Source organism: Alosa pseudoharengus, unplaced genomic scaffold, assembly GCF_046254945.1.
Source record: "Alosa pseudoharengus isolate Yale_2024_CS ecotype anadromous, Long Island Sound unplaced genomic scaffold, YU_APseudo_1.1 YU_APseudo_1.1_scf_2, whole genome shotgun sequence".
Classification (NCBI taxonomy): domain Eukaryota; kingdom Metazoa; phylum Chordata; class Actinopteri; order Clupeiformes; family Clupeidae; genus Alosa; species Alosa pseudoharengus.
In genome coordinates, this window is record NW_027468663.1 from 34,088,601 (window position 1) to 34,099,919 (window position 11,319).

At 44.4% G+C, this 11,319-nt stretch overlaps 1 protein-coding gene across 1 annotated transcript; it reads right to left on the minus strand.

The window, feature by feature from the left end:
- Positions 1–1,698: 1,698 nt before the first annotated feature.
- LOC143133477 (uncharacterized) lies at positions 1,699–4,918 on the minus strand. Its single transcript, XM_076293239.1, has 3 exons — positions 4,795–4,918; positions 3,990–4,151; positions 1,699–2,609 (listed from the first exon to the last, which is right to left on the minus strand). The coding sequence occupies exons 1-3, from the start codon at positions 4,904–4,906 to the stop codon at positions 1,699–1,701; spliced, it is 1,185 nt and encodes a 394-aa protein (XP_076149354.1). The 5' UTR covers positions 4,907–4,918.
- Between the last annotated feature and the right edge of the window lie 6,401 nt (positions 4,919–11,319).

An 11,319-nucleotide genomic window follows, 5' to 3' on the forward strand; every position in this document is an offset into this window, starting at 1 on the left:
GGGATAGCCATTGTTTAACAATGTAACTACTGAAAACATTTACTTTTTTAATGTGTCTACAAAGTGTGTATGTGCTGTCAATTAGTCTATGTGTCCCTGTGTCACCATTGGATTGTTCCCAATGAGATCCACAACTTATGACAATGACTGTTCAGTTTTACCTTTTCACAGTGTGGAATTTTTAACAAATAATGTAAAGAGTTTTTTTTTTTTTATCGATAGCTTAATGTTAGAAGGGTATGATATGTTGTAGATGAAAATGTGATGTGGTTTCTGTTGTTTTAAATGGAATGGAGTAGGGGTGAACTTCAGAACCCACATATTCAGAACACATACGGGCACTTCAAATACTTTCCTGGGAAAAAAAAGCTCAATTAAATTCATTGATGAATTCAAAATAATGTTTCACTGGACATTTCCATTTGAGTATTAAGTCTGTTAATTCAACAGGCCAAAAATATGTGTCCATAGCCACAAAGAGGATTACATTCAGTAGCAGTAGTTTTGTATCAGGGGTCTCATTGTGAACCACACGTGGACTAGCAAACGTGTCTTCATGTGTAACAAACTCATCAGGACTTCATTACAATGTAGAGAAGACAGTCAGAGCAACAATGCCATGCCAGTCTACAGGTAATAACCATAATTCACACACCTTTATTAACTAAGTTTTGGGGCTGAAGGAATTTAAATGCAAGATCATAACTCTTGCTTCAGCCGCAACATCTCAGGCATTTAATGTTTACATTCATAGATTTAAGCCCCAGTCACACACAAGCCTTTGTGTTAGAGGACAAACACATCAGCCTCAGTTGTATTATTATTGCCTAAGAATCGACAAGCAGTCCAAGCAGCGTTTTAAAGAATGAAGGGCACATCCGTAAGTGGAGGGAGCATCCTGCCACAACAGGAAAGTTAGAGGATGAGGGGAGTCACCGGTGTCCAAAAAAGCCAACAGCTCAAGACTTTCATAGCCTTGGCTATTTAGTCAGATAAATAAGGAGAGAGGGACAGAGAGAGAGAGAGAGAGGGACAGAGAGAAAGAGAGAGGGGGGAGAGAGAGAGGAACAGATTTTGTCAGGAAGCTAAAGGGCAGGGTCAGCGCTGCAGGAGGGGCAGAGTGGGTCTGGGCAGGGAGGGTGAGCTGGGTGGCCATTATGCTGACTTCACACAGCTCCACGCAGCTGTTGCTCTTCTTCCTGCCACTCCAGAGGGAAGGGAGGCAGCCCATTTGCATTTTTCACAGGCGCTTTTGTTTCTCTGCCCGGGAAAAGATGCTCTTTTGTTCTCAGATGCTCCCGGGCAGCAGTGTGTTTGTGTGTGTGGTTGTGTGTGTGTGTGTGTGTGTGTGTGTGTGTGTGTGTATGTGTGTGTGTGTGTGGGTGGGTGGAAGTGAACAAGAGAATCGGGCGAAATGTCCTCATCTGGGGCTCTATGCTCGTCCTGCTCCATGTCACCTCAGAACCCCTCTGCTTTTGTCTTTTGGGCCACCTTCCGGTTCCTGGGCACCAAATTACAGTTCCAAAGGTCTGGCGGACAGTGAAGGGCATCTATATCCCATGCAATCTATGCATGATCCCTCAGGGGTGAGATACAGCCTTCAAACAATATGATAGTCCGTCAGTTTCTCCATCTTAACAGCGAATTTTCAAATATCTTAACAACGTTGAAAGGTTCTGCTTCATCTCACCTACCATCTCACGAGGACTGCACCGTGATGGCGGACTCACTGTGAACAGTGAGGGTAGGGTTGCACTGGGAGACACAGTCCTCCAGGGGCAACTGGGTTTGGGCTTCCTGGGCGGCACGGAGGGAACAGTCAATGCTGTCATGCACAGGGTCTGCTTCCTCCCTCCCCTCCTCCTCTCTCACAGTGCCCTCTCCGTCGTCAGACACATCCCTCTTGCTGTCCACGTCCACATCCTCCTTCTTCACCTTACAGCGGCACACCTCAATGCCGGAGTCTCCCGTCAGGCGGCGGTGGCGGAAGTGGTTCTCATCGTCCAAATCGTCCTCGTCCTCGTCCTCCCCAGCGTCTCCCTCAACGTCCGAGGCCGCCGAAACATGACTGTCCGGCTCGAAGAAGTCCACGTTGGAGGAGAACAGGGCGTGTTTGGGCGGTGAGAGGGTGGCCCTGGGGGACGGGCGCTCCTGCGATGCATCTTCTCCTTGGCCGTCCTCATCTACCGGTAGGGACATGGCCCCTAACGGGTCGGACAGCACCAGTGGCGCAGGAGGCTGGGGCGGCGATGCACCCTCCGGTCCGGTTGGAGGCGTTGTGGGGAGGTTGGCTCGCTCGGGCTCCAGAGTGGCGCTGGGAACCCTGGAGCCTTCGACGTCGCTGGGCGTAGTGGCGTTGCTGGTGTCGGTCTCGTCGGTGACCTGCACGGAGAAGGAGGTGCTGCTGTGGGAGGTGAGCGAGCAGGACTCGCAGGAGCAGCTGGTGTAGTTGCTGTGGGAGCTCTGTGAGGAGGTCATGCCGCTGGGGCCAGCGTGGGCGTAGCGCGAGCCCCCCTGCAGGGCAAACACCGAGCTGTAGGGTGGAGGGGGTGTGTTGGGCTGGGCTGCCACCTCCTCGTAGGAGGGCAGCTTAAAAGATGCTAGGAAGCCTAGGCAAGAAAAACACACAAGATATGTCAACATACTGACTTAAAGACCCTGTAAACCAAAATCAAAAGAGTTCTGAGTTTGTCACATCACAGAGGAAGGTGTCATTAACCACCCAAATCAGATGTACTGTATATCAAATTCGTTTTCAAAATAGTGAAAAAAAGACCTGCATACTCTGCTCTCAAATGTTGTGAGCAGGTCCACTGACTGTGCTGAAGGCACGCCTAATCAGGACAAGGTTGCTGTCCCTCTCAACTGTCCTACCACACCAACAATTCTCTAAACCAGCTGATTCTAATTCCATTTTTTTACAGGATCTTCAAAATTATGTTATCCAGGGGATATACATCTAGTATATGAAAGCATGTTAAACACTCCAGACAGGCAAAGATTCTGAACATGAACCTTCTCTGTTGTAACTCAGTCACAGAGTTGGGAAACTCAGATATTTGTTCCTCTGTCAACTGAGTTTGGAGCACAGGCAGAAAGAATACATGGCTGGACACTCTGGAGTTTGTCCCCCTGCTCACCCAACTCTCAGGGGAGGGGTTATGTTGAGTGGGGACTCATCGCCTCACCAATATCCCTTTTTAGGACCGCCCAAAAAGGGACCACAAAGAAAGACTCCACAATTCAGCACCACACATTTCACAGTCTTTTGACATGTTTTCAAAAATAGTTTTGTAACCTATACAAGGTGTTTCCAGAGATATCTTCGATTGGATCAGTTATCAGTAAAATATGAAAACCACATCTGACTGCCAGAGACATTCAATAACATATTATGTTTAGGCATAAAGACAGGAAAGGCTAAGTATAAGTATATATACTTTTTTGATCCCGTGAGAGAAATTTGGAGTGAACACACAGTGAGGTGAAGCACACACTAATCCCGGCGCAGTGAGCTGCCTGCTTCAACGGTGGCACTCGGGGAGCAGTGAGGGGTTAGGTGCCTTGCTCAAGGGCACTTCAGCCGCAGCCCACTGGTCGGGGCTCGAACCGGCAACCCTCCGGTTACAAGTCCAGAGTACTAACCAGTGGGCCACGGCTGCCCACAAGTTAGTTCTTAGTTGTTGGCTGACTGCCATCTAGCTCACATCTTTTTTTTAAAACTTTAAGTGCATTCAAGGCAAAATGTTTCAAATGCATTTAACCTGAACAGGCAAAAAACACCCTTGTATTGGAGACTCATATAGACATATCTGTTTATGACAATCAACCACATGCCATCAACAAGTGGCATTTGTGTTTATATTCAGCACCCTCGCTTGTTCACCTGATACACCACTTCTTACTTTCAGCCACTATATACACACAAATGGCAATCCCCAAGTGTAACAGCTAACATCCCAACCCTTAAGAGCAAAGATAATTCATACTGAGGTCCAACATGGAGGCAGGATAGTTGCAGGCCCCGTGGTAAGCGATGAGGTTGATCTCTCTCTGTCTCTGTTGCTGTTGGATGCGCAATTTGGCTCGCCGGTGCCGGTATGCACAACAGCAGCTGAACAGGATCAGGACCGTCCACAGCAACCAGAACCCTGCACACACACACACACACACACACACACACACACACACACATACACATAGAGAGAGAGAGAGAGAGTGAGAGAGAGAGAATGCACACACACACATAGAGAGAGAGAGAGAGAATGCACACACACACATAGAGAGAGAGAGAGAGAGAGAGAATGCACACACACAGACAACACACACACACAGAACGCACAAACGCACACACGGACACAGAACACACACACACACACACACACACACACACACACACACACACACAGACACAGACAACACACACACACACAGACAATTTACTAATGCAGTTCAGAGAGGGACTTACCTGACCAGTGTAATATATGGAATAGTACACACTAAAAATCTGCATGGCTCAGCTTCAGAGCCTTTTAAAGTCAATGTGGATGCCGCAGAGTTGGCCGGCACTACCTCTGGCAAGCAGCAGTTTATTAGGATGTCCTTTGCACTTAGTGGTTTTGATTAAACATTTGCTTATGTACTGCATTTAAGTTTACCACTGTCATCCTACAGGTTTGTGTTGGTGCTAGCAGATTTCAGTTCTACAGTACACATTCAACCCTGTTGGGTATATCACGCAGCTGCCAAGAGCAGGACACAGTGAAACAAATGATTTAATCAGTCAGGACTTACACCACAGCTCGTAGTAGTACGTGCAGCAGCCTGTCTCCCCACAACAGTGGCCTGTCTCACACAGATAGCCAGGGTTGTTGTTGACTCCATGGCAATACTTTGCACTCTCCATTATATGCTGGCTACCTTGATATTTCACACCCTGTGCAAAGAGGGAAAGATGAAGATTAAACCAGTAGTTGGGATAGTAAAATGGACATAGTAAACATATATCTTATATAAATGGACATAGTAAACATATATCTAAATGGACATAGTAAACATATATCTTATATAAATGGACATATAAACATATATTTTATATAAATGGACATATAAACATATATCTTATATACTAAATGAACAAAGTAAACATATATATTTTATAAACGGACAAAAAGTAAACATATATTTTCTCAACGCTACAGTATGAAGTTTACAATTTCAGAATTATAGAATTCAAAACATGCATTTAACCTAGAACATGTACAAAATGACAGACAGATAGAGTAGAATACACAAAATACAGTACCGGGTCTATTTCAGAAACCACAGAATAGCAGATAGCTCTACATGCAATAGGAAAGTTCATGCATTTCTCGCCTTGCTAAGGGTTCCCATATCAGCACTGGTTACCATTTCAGGAGATACAGCCACCTGTGAGTCAACAGTCAGAAAGTCATGTCTTTAAGAAAGTCTTTATTTGCTATATCACTGCCCAAATCTGAGGGATAATATGATAATAATTGAGTAGTTTTCACCTTGTGAATTGTTTCAGGAGTAACTGACACCTGTAACAAAGTAAAAATACAATTTCATAATTCACATACTCTGGTAATTAGGGAATGCAATATCATTTGTGTAGCCACAGTACTACAGTATTTATACCACTATGCAGCTTTTATAAAACCGCAACATGAAACTAATCAAAGATGAGCTGGAAAAACATCCTATTCCATATCAAATATAATGTGGTAAGGCTGCGAGTTGGGTTTGTTTTATGGATCTTTGGTGAAAGGGAGGAGGCTTACCTCAGCTGTATTCCCATGGGGCTCCGGCAGGGAGATGGTCATGGGCTGATGAGAAACATCCCGAGGCAAGAGAGACAAGGAGACAGAGAGGGCAGGGATTAACCAGCTGGAATGACAGGATGGGATGGAGAAAAGAGCAGATTCTCCGTCAACAGGGACGAGTTCTTTTCCTCCTGTCCCTTCTCTCTACGCCCTCTCTGACTGGCACATAACAGCTGACTGCCTCGTCTCATTCACACGGCCGCTGGATATTCTGCTGGCAGAGCCCTGCTGGAGTCCTGCTCCTGTACCGCACTGTGTGCATCTCAACGCTGCTGGACTGAGTGAGCGGCCCATGTGACCCCTCTTCCCCTCTGTGGAGGGGCTTCCCTTTCAATGGGCCTTTACAGAACGAGTAGACAGCAAGCGCCAAAAGAGCCAGACACTTCAGGGCCTCAGATCCAGCCACAGACCAACTCCACCCCTACCCACCCCCAAACCAAACCAAACCTTAGCCCACATGAGCCGCAACCTCCATCCCTGCCTCATCTTTCTGCATCTAGCATTTCTCCAATAGAGTTTTATCAAAAAGAATTCTCTCTCTCACTCTTTCTCTCTCTCTCTCTCTCACACACACACACACACACACACACACACACACACACACACACAAACGTACACACGCACGCACACACACACAGACAATATGTCGGAGCTCATTACTTATTTATCTTGCATAGTCTGTTTGCAGAGAGTGGCCTCTGTCTCCAGGTGAAAGCTGCAGGAGTCTGAAGGTCAGTCTGGAGTGTATTTAAGATCCAAACTAGCAACACATGATCTCATGTGAACTCACATTCATCAGTGGCAGGGCATGTTTCTGAGTTGAGAACTTTGACTCAAGTAATGGAAGAAAAACACATAGTTTGCAAATGGATTAAAGTATTTCAGACAAATACTAAATTGTTACATTTCTGGATCAGCAACTTAGCGTCTTAAAGTTATAAGTATTGCTTTAAAAGCAAAATATATCTCATCTTCCTCAAGAGTAAACACTCTTCTACTAACATAAGTTGTGAGAACAGGTAGACAAGACCTGCAGGAAGATTCAAGGCTGGTCCCTTCACCCTGCTACTCCATTCAAATGCATTTCAGATGCTAAACTTGGCAAGTCCCATGCAACAGGTTTGTCCAATGACAGTGACAGCTATGGACAGCATTGCATCATGGATTTACATAATGAAGAAATTAAGCCAAAACTAATCAGCCATATTGCAAAATGTCAGCCTGAGTAAGCACACCTGCATTTTGCAGCAATAACATGCAGTATCCAGAAAATCAGCCAGGTCCATCCAAAGGCAAACATATTTGGGTACTTTTCCACCATTTTTCAGATTCTGGTGGCTTCATTGTTCACTGAGCATGCCCTGTCCATGCTCTCTACCGTCACTGGACTTGACTTGTCTGGGGACTGTCACTGGGTTTGCCACACCACTACCAGTCCTCCGTGCCAGATATCGATTCTGACAAAGGTCCATTTCAAAATCAGCATGTCAACCTACCATGGGCCGATAGTTAGCAATAGCCTACTGCTGGCAGATTACTCCTCTTACTTGGTATGATAGAGTAATTAAAAAAGAAGAATTAACCATTCCTAGGTGAATAATTACTACAGATAAACAAGTCAGAGCTCAATAACATGTAACTCTACAATACAGAGGACCTTTAGATATTATATTTGGTGAGTTAAGGCATACAGTAAAGCTCTCCTTCATGATATTTGAGATCTGTTGCTTAGTGTTGTGTTGTTTCTTGCTAACGTTATCCATAATACATTAGCATTCATTCAACCTGAACTGGTATTGATAAGATAGACTATACATAGAATGGCATCACATATGAAAACGGTTTTCCAAACTAGGTCAAGAGAGAAAATAACCAGAGCTTCAGAAAAACAGAGCAGAATCATGGGCATCCACGCTGAAACCACTATACTGGCTCATACCAGACCTAAAGATAAAGGGCCTTTTATTATATTTTATTATATTTATTATATTATTGCATCAGCTTACATGTAAAGAACACATAAGGTGCACTTATGAGATGTTAGATGAGGATGACCCAGGGCTTGGAAAACCAAATATTGCACAGCAGAATGACACAAAACAGTGCTGTGGAACTTTGCACATCACGTTTTGATATGGTAACATAAATTAATATATATCACATTATTTCCCATGTGAGATTCCTGAATGTAGCCTAAACATGCAACAGCCAGTTACTTTGCAAACTGCATTTTTGAGACAGGTGACATTTCAATAACTTGGCTATCTGCATTGGAGAGACACTCACTGATTACGCTCACTAATTATGACGAAACGAAAACCTCATCCATCAAGACACTTTTATCAGCACACTCCCAATGTTGCTGTGATGTGCATGGTTTTGAAATACTTGAGTGAGCACCACAATGCTTGTCGCAAAGGACATTAAGAGAAAAGCACATGTGACACTGATGTAGCCTATTCGTGACATGACCACACAACAAATTCAAAAGCTGTCTGTGGTGATGCACATTGCTGCTGGGGTAGACCAGTAGGCTATCCTGTTGTTGACAGAACTCCTGTATGCTGGTAATATTATTGTGCGTTACTACGATTTGCTCAGGAACATCCTTACCTCCTCCACTTTCAGTAAATGGCAGAAATGCAGTTCATGGTCCTCGCGAGAATCCTCCATCCCGGTTTACAGGGCCGATGGACAAAAGAAAGGGACAACGTCTCGAGAAAAGGGATGTTAATCGCTAAGCCCCCATCTCTTCCTCTCTCCTCATACAGCCTCCTCCGCAACCGCCATTCTCGGTTGCCGACAGGACGCCCCTCCCAGAATTGCACGCCAACGGGGATGTCGCGGCCGATTCAACAATGCCGCCGGTACTATTAAGAGAAGGAGGAAACGTTCCAATTCACCCTTGCTGTCACAGACCTGGGGGGTTCATGAATATTGGTAAAAAGTATCAAAATTGATTTCGGAAGGTCGGGTTTAACATTAATGATGTCATATAACCCCAGCCCCCAATCGGAGAGAAGGAGCGCTGCAGCAGTGATTGGATGGAACATATCATAGCAACAACTGCAGACACTTGTGAGATGCTGTCGATGAAAATCTGTGACAAATTCTCTACACTCAAGCAGTTTTCCTACTATTCTTTCTTTCTATAGCCTACCTAATTTGGTTCCAATCCCAAATTCCCTTATTGCTTTCTGAATCAAGTATAAGGCCTATGGCCTACATTACAGTCTATGACAATCACCTGCCTTTGTAACGTGTGAACACAAATTGATCAAAAATGGAATGAATACAAGCTACGAATGCAGCTTTATCCTTTACACTGTACTGGTGACCTGTGAAGTCTCTTCCATTAGGCTACTGTCTGCAAAGAGATGACAATAGCAGAATAAACAATTTGTCTCGTGTGAGCATTTGTTCATGGACAAAGAAAACTGCAGTAAAGTTTTCTGTAGTTATTTGTGCAGATGCAGACAAAGGCTAACATGTCTTTAAATGGAGAATGGGATGCCTGGTCAGAGGACGGGAGGGAGACACTGAGCATCAGCAGCAGAGATGGTCCAGTCCAGTGGTCTAGTCCTGCACTCTTACGTAACAGAGAAACCACTCCACTCGGGGGTGCAGCGACAGCACTCCTGTCAGGATGTCAACCTATGACACCAGGAGAATGCAGCATTTTCAGCATTGGTACACTACCCCCCCCCCCCCCCCCCCAAGACTCAATGCACCTACTGTACAGTACATGCAGTGGAGCAGCTACTGTTACTGCAAAACTGGAAATAGATTACTAAAGGCCTTTTGTAGATTTCCTTTGAAAAGTTTATTCTTAAGTCATACTCAAGTTTTATTGAACTATATTATTTTTAACTAATGAAGTGTTCATATCCTGTAAGCTTTGGATAAAACTGCCTGCCAAATACCATAACCATAATCATGACCGTGAAAATCAAAATCAAAAGTTAGATTGCAAGAATATTGGCATGCCTGTTACTATACAAGCAGAACAAGAAGGATTTCCTTGCATATGCCTTCATTACCAGCAAGGGCAGATTTTCAACTCCTGTGGATGGAAGTCAACATGATACAGTAGTTGTTGTTGAGTAGAGCGGTTGCCACGCTTGACCACATGATGGCAGCAGAGCCGTTTTAATTTGGCTCACTTCTCTAAAAGTGCAGAGGTACACCTCTCATAAGACTTGTTTATAGATTTACCACTTACTTTAAATGGTGGGAAGAGGACAAATACACACTTGAATACTCTCTCAGACACATACATACACACACACACACACACACACACACACACACACACACACACACACACACACACACACACACACACACACACACACACATACACCAGATTCTAGTTCTAGTATAGTTGTGGTAAAAGTGTTGTGAGGTGTTGCATGCTTTAATGTGGTGGGTATGTACTTGTAATGGCAGCACAGTTGCCATGCCAGTGTGCCTTATCCCCCAGAGGTGATGATCTAGTCACTGCCCTGGCATTTGGGTGTGACACCTTAGGGCACCATGGTGCATATTTCTGTGACCTCAATAATATTTACCCTTTTACGTCAGTTTTAATGGAAGCCACCCTTCCCTCCTTATGCCATTCAGTGGACATGAGCCCTCACAATTATTCAAGACTCAAGACAGACCGCAAACACGAGGTATTTTTAGAATATGAATGAATGTATTATTGGAATTGTAGGCTTTGTTGGGTGCAGGGTGTGTCACGTTTAAATAGCACAGAAGTGTTAACACCATTAGTCATAATATTATGGCACATCAATGTATTTTCTTCAATGATTTTAAGGAGAGACTTTAAGGAGAAAATGCATTTGCGGTTCTGAGTTTGTGTGCATGTATTTGTGTTTTCACACACACACACACACACACACACACACACACACACACACACACAGAGAGAGAGAGAAGAAGAGAGAGAAGAGTTGGAGGTGGGAAAGTTGAGAGGACAAGGTGTCAATACGTGTTGTTTGTGAATATCATAGATCGGTTAAACAACCACAGGGTTCCTGTTGCACTTTGACATTTTGCAAGTATGGAACAATTCTCTCTCTATTTCTCTTTCTCTTTCTCTCTCTCTCTCTCTCTCTCTCTGTTTGTCTGTCTTCTATAGCCGTGCCTTATCAGAACATAATTTGCCTGGGCTAACCTTTGCTCTTAACTGAACTACTTGGTTAAAAAAGTTTTCCCCGTAATATACACACACATTCTCTCTCTCTCCCTCATACACTCTCTCACACACACACATTCTCACTCACTCTCTCACACAGGCATAATACACACTCACACGCATGCATACACACACTCATAAACACACACACACACACTCTCTCTCTCTCTCTCACTTACTCACTCACTCACACAGGCACACACATTCACACACATGCATACACACACTCACACTAACTCGCACACACTGCATTGACTGACCTGATAAAGC